Genomic DNA, 18,716 nt, shown 5'->3' on the forward strand with positions numbered 1-18,716 from the left:
CAAAATCTTAACACCTGTCGGCCTCTCCTTTTTTAGTCCAGTTCAGTAGATTTGAAGGCTGGTTTTATTTGTGTGTGGTTCTCTGTTACACAAGTTGTGCTGTCAGATTGATGGTTGAACTCTGTCTCTTCACAGGCTTAGGGAAGAGGAAGAGGGTGATGGATGAGAAGGAGTTGATGACACCTCTAGAGTTGGGGTATGTACAAGAGCCTGGGAGAAAATAAGCTCTTACAAAGAGATTCACTTGAGATCCACAAGGTTTTATTTTGCTTTGTTTTGTTTTAACAACTGGGTGATTTCTTTCTTTTGTTTTTTTGCAGGTGGCGGAGGGAAACAAGAATCAAATCAGTTGCGGGGCGGCCTCAGGGTGAGGTGGCTTACTATGCCCCCTGTGGCAAGAAACTACGGCAGTACCCAGATGTGATGAAGGTACCTCAGCCTCACAGTGCTGCACAGTAGTCTTCATTAAGATACACAAGCAAATGTTTAGAGGCATACAGATGAGCAGCTTAGCTTTTAACAACAATTACTTTGGGATATTTATGGGCAAAACTGATAATTTATCATCAGTTGATTTTTTTGCTAGTTGTTGCAGCACTGCTCATCCACATTACTCAAACAAAGCTTGTGTATCAAGAATGTAATCTACGTTGTCGCTCCTGCTGCACTCAACCCAAACCCCTCCCCCACCTTCCTTTGACCCTAATAGTGAGAGATGATATTATTAGATCCACTTGTGTCACTTTTTCACCCTTCCTCCCCCTTTAAATGATTAATGGTAAGTTTTGGGATGCACAGCTCTCACCCCTTTGTACATTATAGCATAGGCTGTAATCTTGCTTGTTTGCTTTGTCAAAAAATCAGCTCCGCTAATCGTTAGAGCTGCCTTTGAGTGTTGTAGTGCAAAGAGAAAAATGTGTACTCATTCACTCACTGCTAGACATTCAGCAGGCAGTAAAAAGCCTAGCATGGCCACAGATAAATAAGAAAGGGACTGAATTGTGCAACCCAAGGTCAGAACCGTTTTTCTCTCCTGAGAGCTTTTGCTCTTTTTTTTTGTCCCCTGGCTTTTATAATGATTAGTAGCACTGCACAGAAGCACACTGTAACCTAACTCCCTCCAATCTAGAGCCTCCCAGTTGCTTTTCAATGTCGCTAATTTCGCAATTTTTTTCTGCCTAAACCAACGCCATTATTATTTTCTCTTCTGTAGTATCTATCCAGAAATGGAATAAGTGGCATCACGCGTGATAATTTTAGCTTCAGTGCAAAGATAAGGGTTGGTGACTTCTATGAAGCCAGAGAAGGACCCCAGGTGACTGCCTTTCATCTCTCTCTCTCTTTCCCTGATCCCTGTTCATCTTTTCATCTAGCAGCAGGCAAGGCTTCATGCAGCAGTCACTGTCAGGGCATGGATAGGAATCAACCAAAACCCTCAGTAGTCCTAGTTCATAGACCTTTCATTGTGCATGGATAAATGCAATAATCAGACATTACTTCCACAGGTGACCAGTGTTATATGCCATGCAATGTGACTGTTATACCTACATAAACTGAGTAGAATACAGGACATATCTAAGCATAAATACTTTAAGTGTGAGGGCCAGAGAAAAAAACTAGCTGATTAATTGCTGAAGAGTTGTTTTATACAATGCATTGTAGCCTCTTTATATACATATAGAAAAACACAAAATTGGTTTATTATGAAAACAACATCTATAGCCTATTAAATACACACAGATTAGTCTAGCTAGCCAATTGTTCTTTGAGTTTATGAAATGATTCATTCCAACATGTACATCACTGTTTCATCTCTCACTCCCCTCCCAATCTCCCAATCTGTCTGTTTCTCTCTTTTCCCTCTCCTTAGGGGTTACAGTGGAGCCTGTTGAAGGAGGAGGAGGTCATTCCTCGTATTTTGGCCATGGAAGGCCGAAGGGGTCGTCCCCCTAATTCAGACCGTCAGTTAGCAGGCGATAGTGCCAAAGGTAACCGACGAAGGAAGGGGCGGCCCCCCAATGTGGGCGATCCACTGGTACCTGAGGGCCCCAGTCCCAGTGAGGTCAAACTTCTGCGTAAACTAGAGGCTCAAGGTGAGCAGGGGAAATGAGCCCTGAAATATGTTTGTCAGAAGTGTTTGTGCCATTAATCAACCGGCTGTTATGCAGGCAGCAGAGGCCAAGCAAGGAGGGTTTTTTCACAATGCTGGTTTGTTAGATCCATCATCTTTTCCTGAAGTAACTCTGATACTTTGTTGTTATGAATTAGCAGTTATCACGTCACAGCAAAAACTAAACTGCAAAAAAAAAAACACCACCCTTGTGTTTATTTGTGCCACAGGAAAATTATTGTAAACACACATTTAGAAGCCTCAGTGTTTTTCACTTTGCATCTGTGATTTTTCATTTGAATTTCACAAAACACAAAGATTCTCCTCAGGTGTGCGAGGTCAGTGTTTAGGTACTTTTTGAAATTCCTCACCGACAATACCTCTCATCCTGCAGAGATAGCTCGACAGGCTGCCCAGATGAAACTGATGAGAAAACTGGAAAAGCAGGCACTGGCGCGTGCAGCCAAAGAAGCTCGGAAACAGCAAGGTAAACTCAATTTTTCCTATGTGTGTTTGTGTGTGTGTTGTTAACAAAAGCACAGCGCTGTGAGGATGTTAGTGGTTTTTTTTCAGTTGCTCTGACAGTCACTTCAAACCACCTTGATGGTATAAAAACCAGCAGGGCCAGCAGCCTCTGTGGAAACTCATGCTTCTTTTACAGCCTTTGTTTGTATGTAGGCTCATATTTGTTTCCATCACTTTAGGCTTTAATCTTCTTCCTGCTCTAATCTTTATTAGAAGCATGCTGCTGGTTCCAGACATTATGCTTTTATTTTCCAATACATGAAATCATAGCAAAATATCCTGATCATAATCCCTGCTTGTCTTGATTCTACGTGTTCAGTTTCAACTCAGGGCATTTGACCTTAAGTTAGTCTCTCATACCTCAGAGGGACCTTTGTACGTCTATTATCAAAATGCCTCCCCGTGCTGCTAAAGACTGTTTGTGTTATGTTTTGTTTTTGTGTGACGTTATCTTGTTCTCACGCCATACCTCCTATGTGTAGAAAAAAAAACTTGATCTCAGTTGACCTCCGTAACAAAGAAGTATAAGATTGTTAGTATTTTGCCAGATTTGGAGGTTATTCTGACATGAATCTGATTTGTCTCCTGTAGCTATCATGGCAGCAGAGGAGAGAAGGAAACAGAAAGAGCAAATCAAGATTCTCAAGCAGCAGGTGGGTCTGACTTACATGTGTGCCTACAAATCTCATCCCCTCCCTTTCTCCTTATCTAAGTGTCCTTAAACACACACAAAGTCACTTCAGAAAATGCTGAATAGTTATTTTGAGATGCTTTAAAGTTTGCTTTTTCAATTACCATCATTATGTGTAGCACTCAACTTATTGCTGTGTCTCTTCGCCCACCCCAAGTGGAATAGAGTGCTCGGAAAGTGATTTTATCGAAGGATGTTTTCCACTGTCTCAAATATTAAGAGATTATGTTTTGCTATTTTTTTTTTAACAGGAAAAGATCAAGCGCATTCAGCAGATTCGGATGGAGAAGGAACTCAGGGCGCAGCAAATTTTGGAGGTACAGAATCTGATCCAACAGCACCTCTGATTAAGTAGAACATTCCTGGATAGCTTCAGCCCCTCAGTCTATAGTGTTTTAATCTTCCTAAAGCTCATTACTGAACAGCAGCATGCATTGGAGGGAGTTGCGTCTTCTTAGGCATAATTCCACATGGAACTAATGCTAAATTGGTCTTGGTTGACGGCTGTTGAATATTAAAATGGCTGTTGCTGCCTCTTCAGACCTTATTTAAATTGGACAGAAAAGTCTTTTTTTTCATCAGACAACAGTAACAGTTTAGCATAAGTGGGTCGAGGAAAAAAAGAGGTGCTGTTGTCTGCACACACAAACACACATGCAAAGATGCATGAACACACACACACAGACACACATATTCAGGCGCACACAATTATGCTGCAGGAGCTTCAAAGTGTTTTAGCAGGACTAAATCAATTTTGAGTTGACACGGTTGACAAGCCACTCTTAACGGGAGGCTTCAACATATTCACAATTAGGTGTTAAAGAGATACATTATTCATTCCCTGTGTTTTACAAATTTCACTGGCATTCAGAAGCATAAAATCTTTGCTCAAACCAGAAAACTGCAAACAATCAGTTAAAGTGCAGCAAAGCCCTCATCCAAGACTGATTGATGTGTGTCTGTCTCAGTGATTCTTGACCTTCATCTTTATTCATAGGCCAAACGCAAAAAGAAGCAAGACGCAGCCCATGCCAAAATACTGGAGGCTGAAAAACGGTTGAAGGTATGTTTATTATTTTTAAATAAAACCCCTGAAAGATATGTTGAAACTACAGTTAGTGTAGCCTTACCTATATATAAGGTTTCTTTTTTGATCAAATATCACATAAATAAGATTATATCAAATTAGTCGTTTTCAAAGGAGCTGAATTCCACCTTTCTGTTGTGATTTTTATATGATATCGGCACAATGGAAGCATATTGATTTTCCTCCTCATCTTCTGTTTTTTTCCTTTCAGGAGAAAGAGATAAGGAGACAGCAGGCAGAGATACTCAAACATCAGGTAAGGATTCACTTCTACTTGTTGCTTAAAAGCCATTTTTACCTCAATATTTAAACATAAATTTGAAAGTGTGTGAATGAGAAAAGGAAGTGTATCTCTGCATCTTCATGCGTTTGAGTACAGGCATGTGTGAGTGAGTGTGAATGAATGTGGTTAATTAGCCACCATCTTTTTACTGATAGTCTCCAGTGTTTCTCTTGATTAAACGCCATGCTTATTGGTATTGGATATATCACTTCTGTTCCATAATATTTTGCCAACTCTTTCTGCCAGGAGTTGGAGAGGCATAGACTAGATATGGTATGGGTATGTTTATTTTTGTACATCTAACACCTGCATCGTGTAACTGGTTGTGTTATGGTTGTCATAGCAATGCATTAAGTGTAGCACTGGCTGCTGTCATACTACATTCTTCTGCATGGCTTTCCAGCAAAACCAACAAAAGAGAAAAAAAAAAGAGTCAGTATGCTGCCTCCATCTGCTCGTCCTGAGGGACAACTGACCCTGTCACGGTGGCCAGGCAGCTTCTGTCCCCCCTCCCCCCAATCCCTCCCCCCTCTTCTACTCAGAATGCATTGCAAAGACTGCTAGCCAACCCACACTCACTGTCTCAAAGTGCACTCGAGGAGTTTTCATCCATCACATACATTGTCTAACTGTTGTATTGGAGTAGCCTGTGTTACCCATGAGTGCTTGACGATTTTTTCGGCCCAGACATTGCGCTTGTGTCCGTTCGTCCGTGCATCTGTTCTGCCGTCCGCAGAGTGCTGGACTTTAACCTGCCCCATCCCAGCCTCTCTGTCATTCACTGTTCCTGCACTCTGCACAAAGAATGAAAACAGCTACTGAGAATCTTTTTGTTTTCATGGTGGAGACACTTCCAGATACACACAGTTTGACAAGTCTAGAAAACAGCATTTGCTTGGATATAATGTAAAAAAATGAATAAAACAAATGTTATCAATTCCACCATGGGGACAAATATGGTTCTTTGTAGTTTTTTATTTTGGCCTGGCTGTCTTGCTTGAAGCCCCTTTCACTCATACACAGTCGCAGCTGAATCTACAAGTCTGCCTATCTGTTTCAGACTCATTTGGAGTGAGCTGATATTTCCCTCTACCACTTGTTCTTTCCCATTGAATGGGGACAGAGAGAAAGATACATGAATTAGTTCTGGTATCAATGGTTGTCACATGCAGTTGCATTAGTTTTGATTTATTTCAGTTTTTTTTATCTCAATACCCGTCAACATGCCCAGTGAATTGGGAATGTAGAAAAAGCTGAATGCCACAGGTTTTATGTCCCTTTGAGTGTGTTACTTTTGAAGTTTTCCATTTGTAGATAAACCAAACCAATAAGGACAAAGAAATAGTGTAGCGGAGAGCCTGGCATGCTGCCTGTTTTGTTTATCACATTGACAGAACAATCCTCACAAACAGACTATTTTTTTTTCCGTTGGAAATGTCCTTGGCAAGCCCTAATAGTGGCAATTGTGTGCTTCTGTTGGATCACAGAGGGAATGACAGGCTGATACAGTGGAGCGGGAAACCTAAAGAGATCAAATGAAATGATAGTCAGTCAGCAGTGATTCCTGTGCCCTTTTGCAGTAGACTGTGTATCATGCACCAAAGAACAACATAGATGTCTCATCCCTCAGCAGTCACATACTGTGCTAATACCTAAGCTGCCAGAGCCACTGAAGTGGAACCGCTCTGTTTGTAGTTATCCTTAACCATCCGATTGTATCTGTTGTCCCCTCACCAAATATTATGAGAATGATGTGTCAAATAAACATAAGAATTGACTCGTGTAGTAGTAAAATTTATTATTTTATTGTAGAACAATGTGGCATATCAGAAGACTTCTGGCAACCAGCATTTTGTTGCTTTTGTTGTGTCAGCTTTAGTTTAGAGGCGCCGTCACCGATTCCAGCTGCTTCTCTTTTTTGAGCCTGTCATCACATCTACTTTGTATCGCATCTATGTGTTGCTTTTTGGTTGTCATCGTACTACTGTACTCGCCACTTATGCTTCAACCATACATGTGAAAGTGTATACATGTGAAGCATCCTTGTGTGTTTGTTTAAGTATGGTGCCTCTATTGAATTTAATGCATCACAATTCTACATTAATACATACTAAATTTAGTTGACCTTGCGTGCTGCATGTGTGCGTCATGTGCTTGTTAATGTCCCTCTGCTTTTTTCCACCAATGTAGGAAAGAGAGAGGAGGAGACAACATGTAATGCTGATGAAGGCTGTTGAGGCTCGCAAGAAGGCTGAGGTAGTCTATATGCACACGAATAAATGCGGAAATACACACAGTCCACTTCATGAAAAGTCATTATTCCCTGGATGGATTCCCGCTTTCTCTTCTTTTTGTGCACTCTTTCCTTCCATTTATTTTTTTCTACACACTTACCAAGTCAAAAGATTCTGGCCCTCAAGCACTTTTCTTTGAATGCACAGCAGCATTAGGCTGAATTCTAATACTGCTCAGCAAAGTCAAGTAAACCTTCTTCTCTGTTTTCACACAAACACAAAAATGCACTCACTCACTCACACACATACACACAAACATATACATACACACACACACACAGATACACTTTGCTTCCCTAATGCTCCCTTGAATTTTGGAACTCTCCAGGAGCGTGAGCGCTTGCGGCAGGAGAAAAGAGATGAGAAACGCCTGAACAAAGAGCGTAAACTGGAGCAACGGAGGCTGGAGCTGGAGATAGCGAGGGAGCTGAAGAAGCCAAATGAAGACATGTGTCTGTCTGATCATAAGGTAATTAAGATAATAGTTCATCTGGTCAGTGCGGTGAAGGAAAACTCTCAATTTATGAATGTTACTGGTGGATTCAGGGCAGAATGCTGGCTGAACAATAACTGTGCCCTTAAAATGAGAATTATTATTATTATTAGACTGTTTGATAGTTCTCGAGGGTCACTTCTCTTTTCAAGACCACATGGTAGAGAAGATTTTTATATGTAGAGAAGTGCGCCCCTTTGTGGTTTTATGAGAGTACTGCAAGGTGTAGAAAACACGTTCATTACTATGAATTGGAAAACACCATCTTGATAACAGGCAACAGATGTGAAATATAATGAGAGCTTTATAGTCACTTAAATCATAATTTTCTGTATTCCAAATTAGACTGAACACTATTCTCTCACAGTAACTCAGACAACATCAAGAAAAGCAGTTAACTTTCATACACTTTTCCTTTTCCTTTTTTTCCAGCCTCTCCCTGAGTTCTCCAGGATTCCAGGACTCATCCTCCCAGGACGTGCAGTGTCAGACTGTCTGATGCTGATGCAGTTCCTGCGAGGCTTTGGGAAAGTTTTGGGGCTTGACCTGAATTCAGATGTGCCCACCCTGGGCATGCTACAGGAGGGGCTGCTTAATGTAGGAGACAGCATGGGCCAGGTCCAAGACCTTCTGGTTAAGCTACTATCACTAGCAGTCTGTGACCCTGGTCTGCCACCTGGACAAAAGGTGAGCTTTTTTAAAGTTCAAGGATAATGCAATGTATTTATGCATAATTTTAATTAGTAGAATTTGCATTAGACTTCACCTGAGGAGGAAATGTGGCATTAATTAAATTGGTAATTTTAGTTGAGGGTTAGGAGGGCATAAACCTGTATGCTTCACATTTTTGGTATTGCTATGTATGTTAATTCACTGACCAGTTGTAGGATCAGCTAGATACGTATGACTCATTGTTTTCTTTATACCAGAATATCAACTTTTTTCCTCCAAGTAGGCTTGTGAAATCTTAAAAAAAATAATATTGATACACTGAAAGAAAAAGAGATTTTCTCACTTTTAAATGTGTGTTCTCTTCATCTTTTCTTTCTTTACTCTCTGCATCAGACAAAAACTATGCTGGGGGACCACCTGACCAATGTTGGCATCAACAGGGATAATGTGTCTGAGGTGCTACAAATGTACATGGGAGCCCATTGTGCCAACACAGAGCTGGCCCCTCTGGCCCTCAGTTTGAAGACCAAGGCTTTCCAGGCCCACACACCTGCTCAGAAGGCCTCCATCCTGGGCTTCCTGGCTAACGAGTTGGCCTGTAGCAAAAGTGTCATCAGGTAAGAGAGGCGGTAACTTTATTGATCTGCACTCTTCAGAAAGGCTATAATACTCCATCTACTACTGAAATAAAAAAAACACACAGAATTAGACATCTGAAAATCTTAACAGTCAAATGGAAGGTGACAGTGCTTAAAATTCTAGTTATCTATGAATCAATTCTTGCATGTTATCGATGCAGTTGCATAATGCAGCTGCAGCAGGGGGCAGTTATCTAGTCTTATTTAGTCTTCACTTGTCTTTACTAGAGTCTTCTTCATTATGTATCAGCATATCAGACTTTTTACAATAGCTTTATACAGATGCCCCCTGAACTTTAATCATTAACTAATTATATCCCATCACTGTCTGAAAAACATGGATTAAATTTCTTGTTGCAGTGAGATCGACAAAAGCCTGGATCAGATGGCAAACATGAGGAAGGACAAGATCATCATGGAGGGGAAACTGAAGAAGTATGACATCTTTGAGCCTAAGAATGACGTTTCTGTTCTCTTTAAACCCCATCAAGATAAATAAAGCTGTGTGTATGTTTATGCAGATTGAGGACCATCTATGCCAAACGTACTGGCAGGAGGGAGGCTAGTATGGGAGTGGAGGAGAACCAGTCTGTTTGCACTCCGTCCTCAGCCACCAAACGTAAGAGGAAACTGGGTGGAGACAGTGACGATGATGACGACGATGATGATGACAGTGATGACCAGGCTGAAGAGGAGGATGAGGATGAGGAGGAAGAAATAAAGAAGGTCAAAAAAGTGGAGACATATGATGAGGTAAAATAAGTGCAGATCAGATGAGATTGAAAACACTTCTTAAATTCTTGTTGAACGATTAAATATGTTGATTTGTTTTTTCAGGATGAAGTCGACCATGCTACCAGCCTGGAGGAGCTGGAGAAGCAGATAGAGAAATTAGCCAAGGTATGTTATTCTATAAAATGATCAAGTTTATATTAAGTTTCATAAACTGACCTTAGACAAACACCTCTTACCCTCCCGCTAAGTTTGTGATCAACTATTTTAATGATAAAATGTATTTTCATGAAGCTGCTCCAGCCTCTAAATGTTTTACCGTAATGTGTTTGTCATATGTTTTGCACATTTTATAAGCCTATGTGCTGACAAGGGGCTATTTGCTAATGAAGGCATTAATTAGCTTAATAAATTACCTCATTAGCATAGCATGTAATGCTTAATATATCACAGTGATTGCAAAAAGGACCATGCGTTGCATCACTGCACTTTGTATTCCTGAAGGTTTGTAGATAAAAATGATGCATTAAAATCACAGTGTATGTTTTGCACCATTGCAGCAACATCATCAAACAAGAAGAAAGCTGTTTGAGATTTCTCATTCTCTGCGCTCCATGATGTATGGTCAAGACCGCTACCGCCGCCGGTACTGGGTACTCCCACACTGTGGAGGGGTCTTCATCGAAGCCATGGAGAGTGGAGAAGGTATTTGCAGCTTGGCACACACTTCAGTTAAATGACCCCGCAGACTTAAAGACAGGAAATATTATTTTAGGCCTCTATGTTAAACTGTCTTTGGAAATATAGAATATGTTGAAGATGTTCTGTTTATTTTCTAAGACTTTTTTAAAATTGCATCTCTAAATGATAATAGCTTTGCAGAGCCTTCCTCAAATCAGTGCTGAAAATATCATGCACAACAGATGAGTTTCCTCCACATTAACCATTTTATTTCCTGCAGCTCCAGAGGAAATGGAGGAGGAGCGACAGAGGAGGAGGACAGCTGCAGAGGAGGTCAAGGTTAAAGATGAACCTCAGGAGATTGAGGTGCAGAAGGACAAATCCACCAATCTGGATGGGCAGAGCACTCGAACACAAGGCTTGGAGCAGCAGAAGGAGGAGGAGGAAAAGGAGCACGAGAAGAAAAACTCCCCAACTCTCTTCTACCAGCAGCCAGGCAGTGTTTCCAAGCTGTGCACATTCCGGGATGCCATCGAGGACATCGGCAAAGAAACTGTGAAGGTAGAGGACAAGGACAATCTCCATGTTAGGCAAAACGGCAGCCCTGTGGGTACTTCTGTTGCCAACATCTCAATAACATCATCCTCCCTCACTCACAACACCTGTGAGCCGGCAATAGCAGCGACACCCTCCTCTGTGATCTCTAATGACTCGACAAATGTTCCCACCCCAGCCTCAACCTCACTCTCTGTCCCGGGCCTGCTGGCTCCATGTGAAAGCCCAGGAAACACTCCTCCAACCTCGTCCCCTGCTCCATCTCTGCTCCTCTCATCCCAAGCAAATGACCAACTGCTTCGAGTGCTGACAGAGAGGAGCGGACATTGGTTCAGTCTGCTCCCTCGTAACCCGTGTGACCTCTCCTCCCTCACCACGACTCCTCAAGGAGCAGCCCGTGTGTCCCCCCAGGCGTCCTCCACCCCAGCAAGGCCCAGATCCCCTCCTCCCTCCCCTGCTCTGCCACTCACTCCTTCTGCCGCCTCAGCATCTGCCAGTCCACACCACCCGGCTGGCCTCCTCAACTACCCGCTGTCAGCCCTGCAGGTGAAGCAGAAAACCAAATACTTTCATACTCTACTGTTATTTTTCTTATTGAAGTATTTAGTTCCATCTTCCTCATCCTTTGTTTTTCATTTTCTCTCCCAAGGTAAAGTCAGGTGGGTCATTGCTCGGGCTTTCTTTTGGAAGCTGGTCCAGTGGCATGTTAAGTCCCAGCTTGCCTTTGTGCAGCAGCCCCAGCCCTATGCCGGGGCACTCTCTGGAGGGCAACACAGCAGCAAGTGTCTCCAGTAAGAGTGAATCACCTTTACCTCGCATTGAGAAAACCTCATCTATGCCCTCTCCTGCCCTGGAGATGCCCAAATCCCTGGACCACCCAACAGCTCGGCCGATTCCTGAGGGTAAGTGACAAAAACAAACTTTTCGAGTTAATAAAGAGACCAATCTATTTTTCATTTGAAAAGAATTCGCCTGCCTGAATTATCCAGTGTAATGGGATTAGGGAATGTTCTGCGCTGCTCTACACCGTTTCATTTTGGTCCAACACAGATGAATGAATTGTGTTTTTACAGTGATGTTTTTTTACTGTTTCCTAGCTTACATGCCTGTTTGTGCTCATTGTCTCAGAGCTGCTGACAGGGTGGTGGAGAGTGTCTGACATCGAGGAGCTGAGGGCTCTGGTGAACGCTCTCCACAGCCGAGGCATCAGAGAAAAGGGCCTCCAGAGGCAGATTCAGAAATATATTGAGATCATCCCCCAGGTCTGCACCAAACACAAAGACGGTAAGTGTCTCAACACTTCTGCTGGGGAAATAATGTCTCTATAGAGCTTGGGTTCAGTATTGAGAGTAAAAGCATCCAGATATCAGAATATTTGAATGCAGGAGTGACATCAGGGAAGTTTAGGGTGCTATTTAAAGCCTTGATGTATTGTTGCTGGGGAAATCATTTTTGAAACAGCAAAAACTAACAAATATTGTTGCGACAGTAAAACATGACTGTTATCCTTGTTGGTGTACAGTCATTGCTAACGTTTATGTGTTTCAACCCACCCAGTGGCTATGATCGAGCTGTGTGAGCTGGAGGAGAGCCAGGTCAGTGTGGAGTCAGTGCGAGGTTGGTGCGTGGAGGAGCAGGCGATGGAGATGGACATTGCCATGCTGCAACAGGTCGAGGAACTGGAGAGGAAGGTCACTGCTGCCAGTCTCCAGGTCAAGGTAAGACATAAATACCCACAAGCTTTTAAAGTTCTAAATAAAAAATAAAGATTGAGTCCTTGATTTTAATTCCACTAATCGTGACTTATATCCCAGCATCTGTCCTAATAATAACCAAAAGTTTTTCTGTGAATATTTTTAATGAAATCTAAGAGTGAAAGTGATGACTCATCCTGTACTCTGGGGTGTTCACAAATTTGCATCCAATGCAATGCTGCTCCAGAACTTCTATCTGCTTCACACTTGACAAACAGAGCCTGTATATTCCATGAAATACCAGCCAGAAGCCCCTCTCTGCGCTCCTGTTGTAAAAGGAGAAACAAAAGTATGCAGAGCCACAGAGCGCTTTACAAGCTGTTTCATAGGGACCTAGAGCTTATGGCGTGGCTCAGCACCAGAATACTAAACAGCTGATTTCCCCCCAGCAGGGCTGGACATTTCCAGACCCGCAGTCCGAGCGGGAAGACCTGGTGTACTTCGAGCACAAGCCCCCCACCAAATCAACGCCATCCTCAGCAAGTGGGGGAGACAAGGACCCCAAGGACCCCAAGGACTCCAAGGACTCCAAGGACTCCAAGGACTCCAAGGAGCATTCGGAAGAACGGGGGGAGAAGGTCGGGGTGATGCGTCACCCGGACAACCCGTTGGACATAGCAGTGACACGTCTGACTGATCTGGAGCGCAACATCGAGAGAAGGTACCTGAGGAGTCCCTTAGGTACCACCATTCAGATCAGGCTGGATAATGTGGGTACGGTCACTGTCCCTGCCCCCGCCCCATCCACTAGTGCTGACAGGGAAGGGTAGGTCATTTCTCCAACCAAAGCTCCCCCCCTCTCCCACTAAGAGCCTTTCCTCTCTCTGTGTGTGCTTCATTTTTCCCATATGACTCGAAAGGGAGGTGGGATCCACTTTGCTGCTCTCACAGCAGACTTTTGTTGTGGCTTGTTGCATTTCCGTTTGTTTTTTTTTTGGTCTTGTGCAGTTTTTGGATAGGGTGGGGGGGTGACTCCACTCAGCTTCATTGTTTACTATTTGTTTTCTCTGCCGTCATGTGCATGGTGTGCATCTGTAACTTTGGTTTTTGGCATACTCATGGCTCCTTCTATGCAGCATACATTTACACAGGTTTACTCCTTCACCCTCTCTGCATGATCGCCCCCCAACATAACAAAATCAGTGTGTACCTCTTCCCGGTGCCCCACACCCCCCAAAAGTCCTTACTCCTTTCTCTGCACAGCTGGAGCTCTCTATAGTCTGCTGTCTTGTTGGCGGCTGGTTCGACTGATACAGTTTTCTGCTTTATCTATTTGAAAATGGGCCCAATCATTCATGCATGTGTGCGTTTTATTTTCTCATCATTCTTCTGTATTTCCTCAGTGGTGAAGAGGAGGTGGCTCATGGGATGAAGGTGTGGAGGAAGGCTCTGAGTGAAGTGCGCAGTGCTGCCCAGTTGGCCATGTGTATCCAGCAGCTGCAGAAGTCCATCGCTTGGGAGAGGTCCATCATGAAAGTGGTGAGCAGCAGAAAACTCCCGTACCGTGAAATTTAAACAAAACAGGATTTAGAGAGAGATATTTTGTTACTTACATGGATGAATTTGCTTTCTGTAGTACTGTCAGATGTGCAGGAAGGGGGATAACGAGGATCTCCTCCTGCTGTGTGACGGCTGTGACAAAGGCTGCCACACTTACTGTCATAAACCCAAGATCACCAGTATCCCTGAGGGAGACTGGTACTGCCCAGCCTGCATATCCAAGGTATGAGAGGCAACAGAAATGCTGTTTCCACTGTGGATCATTTGTAAAAGGAAGCTGAGCATGTAATCCATTGAAAACACCTTTACCTATGTCATCTCTCTGAAAAATACCTGATGCTTATTGTCTTCTAAACAACTGGAAAGTTTATACTCTTACCCATAAATTTTATCACCTTGCCTTTCAACATTTAATGTCTGCTGCATAAATATGGCCTTTCTCTCTTTAAGAGACCCCATCATGCTATAAAACAACAGATTTGTTTCATGCTCTCCCGGATGCTTTACCAGGATTTTTGAAAAATATTATGTATGTGGGGTGAAAGAAATTCAAGAGTAGTGTGATAAATACTTCCTGAGTCAGTCACTACACTAAGGTTTGATTTTATCCACCAGTTTACATTGTTCACTCCTTGCAGGCAAGCGGACCATCCCCCAAAAGCAAAAAACCTCCAAGCAAACAAGTAGCATCCAGCGGAAATGGAGGTGGAGGGGGAGGAGGAGTGGGAGGAGCAGGAGGAGGCGGAGGTAAGAAAGGTGCAGAGGCAAAGAAGAATGGGAAGCAGACAGGTAATGGAGAGGTGTCAGAGGACGACCCAGCCAGCGCCAGCAGCACGCCCAAGAAAGGAGCAAAGGACGTGAACAGGAAGAGGAAAACAGAGGAGAGCCCACCTGCTCAGCCAGCAGCCAATCAGGAGAGCCCTGCGTGCGTGAAGCGGGCCAAGACTGCTCGAGACAACAACAGGGACCTGGGATTATGCAGGTATGTGTCTCTGCTTGCTCAAACTTGTCCTTCTATTGAAGTCTGGATTTTAAATTACATTCTTCTTGACCCTGATGCACAGAAGCTGAGAAATAGAGCAGTACTGGTGGTTGACTTTGACTTCTTTAGTGGATCAGATTACAGTTTTGGCTTTTCTGAAGATTTTTTTCCTTCACTTAAGTAATTATGTGCCAAAATTGTGTTCTTAGTGTTGGTTGGTTTTTAGAAGCCCATAAAAGACCATGGACAACAAGATTTTACGTTAACTAAAAACTTCAACTTTGTTTTGACCTCTAGAGGTCACCAGAAACAAGCTGTGGGAGCAAAACCAGCTTTTTCTTTTATTTCAGGTAGAAATCTTAAGGACCTACTTGGCTGCATCAATTGTAATAAATGATGGTGTGATTTTCTTTCTTGGTAGTACATGCAACCTTAGCAGGCAGGATAGAAACACTCTGACACCTTGTATGCATAAGTGAGCTGAAGAACTTGCCCTTTTTTCGGTCCAACAAATCTCTTCATCGCATTTGAAATTCTATGAATTGGGAAAGCTTCATTAACTGTGACCGAATCCTTTCCTAGAAATTACAACACTGACAGTTTCGAAAAAAGTAAATTCATGGACTTTCATCACTGGCCCTTAGGCAAATGTATTATTGTGTTACATAATGCAGCATTACTGGAGATAACTAACATTCTTTTAATTAAGGCATTCAGTATTTCATTTTATGAGTCAATATAACAACATTCTCAGTAAATGCTTTTCTTTTTTTACACATTCAGCCTGCTGCTCCAGGGGGAGGGAACAGTACAATTTCTAGAGAAAAAATGGTTCTCAATGTGACATCCAAGACTTCTTTTACAGTTGTTACTATTCTTGCTCTGGGTCTAACTGTGTGTGTGTGTGTGTGTGTGTGTGTGTGTGTGTGTGTGTGTGTGTGTGTGTGTGTGTGTGTGTGTGTGTGTGTGTGTGTGTGTGTCTGTGTCTGTGTCTGTGTCTGTGTGTTTTTGTGTGATAAACAGGGTACTCCTTGCTGAGCTGGAACGACATCAGGATGCATGGCCTTTCCTCACACCCGTCAACCTGAAATCGGTCCCTGGATACAAGAAGGTCATCAAGAAACCGATGGACTTCTCCACCATACGTGAGAAGCTTGTGAGCAGCCAGTGAGTTCCCGTCAATTCTCTTCCTTCTTTTTTTTTCTGCTGAAATCCTTTAGGGCCTTTTGCACAGAATATAAAGTCAGAGTGGTTTTTGTGGAGAAAAAATTTCTCATTGTGATGTTTCAGTTCGATGCCCTTCATCATCTTAAGACTGTTTTGTTGTTTTCTTATTACAGGTATCAAAACCTGGAGACTTTCATCATTGATGTCAACTTGGTCTTTGATAACTGTGAAAAATTCAATGAAGACAATTCAGACATTGGTCGAGCTGGTCATAACATGAGGAAGTTCTTTGAGAAGCGCTGGACTGAGCTTCTGAAACAAACAAACTAAATATCTGTTCAGATTCTCTCCATTAAACCCATTCGATGTTTCCAATCTGAGCAGAAGGTTGTACTTTTGTTTTTATTTCCTGATGGAGAATTTGGCTTTGAGCAATGGAAGAAGAAGAGGACAAATCTTAAATAAGGAACCCATGATGTGCTTCATCAGAAAGCAGTCACCTTGAAAAAACAAACAGGTCGTTACATGAGGTGCGCTGGATTTTATTACAACAGGGATAAAAGCCCCAAAGAGTCCCAGAGAATTGGGGTGTTGTAGTGCAATACCATTCCCTGTCTCAGAACACTGCACTGAATTAATCCTCAACTATCACTGATGTGTCTGCGCTAGAATACTTTCCACTACCTGTAAATAGTCTTTTGTTATTTAATCGTATTATAGTGAATGTATTTAATTTTGTAATAATTATTTATGAATCAAGGTCCACTTCATTTTCTATGAAAAGGAAGAATCAGCCGAACTGCTTTGAATAAAAAAGGAATGTGTCTTTGTGTTATAATTTTTCTCCCAAATATCAAACAAAGCCAAGAAAAAAAACTGTTTACACTGTTCAGTGCTTTGGGGCATCAGAGAACTGTATTCATTTGTTCAAACTGTAAAACTGCATTTATTTACAGGAACAGCAGAGGAACAGTCAGACAATTGTGATTCATGTGTATATACTGTTTATTAATGTCAATATTATGTCTTGTTTGGAACGATGTGTAAAAATTGTTTAAGAATATTAAGATATTGTTTATGCCTTAGAATGATTGTAGCATTCTATTTTAGTGAACGTGATGGAAACATTATCATAAATATTGTTTGTACAGTATATACATATCCTCTGCAAACACTGTGGTATCCTTAATCTTGGTAGTGCCTACCCTTCCAACAGGGGCATGTAGGGGATGTTATTGTTTTAGTTTTCATTCTTATGACAATATTATTTTTTTATATGATTTCAATCCAACAAGGCCTCCAAAGTTGGACAGTGACACAGAAATCATTCCTCACCATAGAAGAAGAAAAGGAAGAAGGAGGAGGAGAAAAAAAAAGGAACAACAAGCATTCGGTTATGCTTCCAAGATGCATTTCCTCGTAATCTGCCACAATACAGAGGACCTAAGGCCATTTGTAACCACTGTGTTGAACCTTGCTGTGTGTTGTGGCCTGATGGAGGCAGCTAGATTTTTTTGTACCCAAGTCAAGAGTACTTGAAGTTACTTTATTTAAGATATTGTGGAATAAAAAAGTATCATTCTTTTGTAGGAGCTTTATTTTTCACTAGTGTGTGGCACGGACCTATTAAAAGGATGTTTTTCAACGTAAACGTCTTAAACTTTATTTCAATGTGATTCTATCATTTTTCCTGAAATGTTACTGATGTGCACATGAATCTGATTTATCTCTCAAATTATTCCAGTTTAGCAGACGGAAGCCAAGGGGAGACAGCTTTTGATATCATTTTGATATTTGAAATATGAAGGTTGTTTTGATACGTTATTTAACCACAAGGTTTGAGTGCAACACTATACCACATGCCTGACTAAATGAGACTAAGGTGGTTGGGTTTTAAATTTCTCCATGCACCATTCTCAATTCTTAAACTTGTACAATCAAAAACTGAACACATTGACTACATTTATTTATTTCACTTAGCAGTAAGCAAAGTGAATGTCCCAGCAGCTAAGGTGTCCCACCATACACTGGTCATACATGTGACATTTGTTGCATGAAAGCCTTATGATGCAATTTTGTAGTGACTGGTACATTAGTCATCACACGCAAGCTAATCCTGATTCGGTCAGATTGTCTTCAAATCCAAATCCAAATTGGCAGGGATTTATAGACAAGTCAGAAATACACATTATGATCTGTCTGTCTAGGGCTGTCATGTGTCAACAATGAGTTGATCCATTTCCCTTACTTTCAAGGATGGCAAAAATCAGCTGTGGTACCCCACTTAAACTTGAAGCAAGTCTCCAAAATCTGAAACAGTAATAGAATAGTTATTTTTTCATGGCATCACTACAGAGGGTAGTTAACCAATTAAAAGAGGTGACACAGAGTTACACAGGGTTGCATTAGAGGGAGGTAAATCAGCAGGATTTGGTGACGTGTCTTGTCAAGAGAATAAACACTTGTGTTTATGAAAAAAAGAAAAAAGAAATAAAACTAAAAGAACAGTTTTCTCAAATTAGGTTTCTTTTGTTTTGTTTTACCAGCAATAT

At 41.9% G+C, this 18,716-nt stretch overlaps 1 protein-coding gene across 16 annotated transcripts in view; it reads left to right on the forward strand.

The window, feature by feature from the left end:
- The window catches only part of baz2ba (bromodomain adjacent to zinc finger domain, 2Ba), a 66,694-nt gene extending 48,509 nt beyond the window's left edge, over positions 1–18,185 (forward strand). The window contains exons 11-38 of one of the 16 annotated variants that reach the window (XM_074665811.1): positions 136–196; positions 321–429; positions 1,214–1,315; positions 1,871–2,093; positions 2,505–2,597; positions 3,227–3,288; positions 3,578–3,643; positions 4,324–4,389; positions 4,625–4,669; positions 4,943–4,975; positions 6,887–6,952; positions 7,319–7,459; positions 7,916–8,170; positions 8,549–8,772; positions 9,154–9,228; positions 9,315–9,546; positions 9,631–9,693; positions 10,086–10,230; positions 10,487–11,307; positions 11,411–11,663; positions 11,890–12,045; positions 12,319–12,479; positions 12,905–13,281; positions 13,859–13,994; positions 14,092–14,238; positions 14,654–14,997; positions 16,021–16,164; positions 16,338–18,185. In XM_074665811.1, coding sequence (XP_074521912.1) covers positions 136–196; positions 321–429; positions 1,214–1,315; positions 1,871–2,093; positions 2,505–2,597; positions 3,227–3,288; positions 3,578–3,643; positions 4,324–4,389; positions 4,625–4,669; positions 4,943–4,975; positions 6,887–6,952; positions 7,319–7,459; positions 7,916–8,170; positions 8,549–8,772; positions 9,154–9,228; positions 9,315–9,546; positions 9,631–9,693; positions 10,086–10,230; positions 10,487–11,307; positions 11,411–11,663; positions 11,890–12,045; positions 12,319–12,479; positions 12,905–13,281; positions 13,859–13,994; positions 14,092–14,238; positions 14,654–14,997; positions 16,021–16,164; positions 16,338–16,494 — 4,757 coding nt within the window. In that variant the 3' untranslated portion in view covers positions 16,495–18,185. The remainder of the gene's footprint in view (positions 1–135; positions 197–320; positions 430–1,213; positions 1,316–1,870; positions 2,094–2,504; positions 2,598–3,226; positions 3,289–3,577; positions 3,644–4,323; positions 4,390–4,624; positions 4,670–4,942; positions 4,976–6,886; positions 6,953–7,318; positions 7,460–7,915; positions 8,171–8,548; positions 8,773–9,153; positions 9,229–9,314; positions 9,547–9,630; positions 9,694–10,085; positions 10,231–10,486; positions 11,308–11,410; positions 11,664–11,889; positions 12,046–12,318; positions 12,480–12,904; positions 13,282–13,858; positions 13,995–14,091; positions 14,239–14,653; positions 14,998–16,020; positions 16,165–16,337) is intronic. The other 15 variants (XM_074665816.1, XM_074665812.1, XM_074665818.1 and 12 more) reach the window with 15 other exon arrangements.
- The last annotated feature ends 531 nt before the right edge of the window (positions 18,186–18,716 follow it).

Source organism: Halichoeres trimaculatus, unplaced genomic scaffold, assembly GCF_033239565.1.
Source record: "Halichoeres trimaculatus isolate MK-OKI-2021-1 unplaced genomic scaffold, fHalTri1.1 fHalTri1_scaffold_3, whole genome shotgun sequence".
Taxonomy (NCBI): domain Eukaryota; kingdom Metazoa; phylum Chordata; class Actinopteri; order Labriformes; family Labridae; genus Halichoeres; species Halichoeres trimaculatus.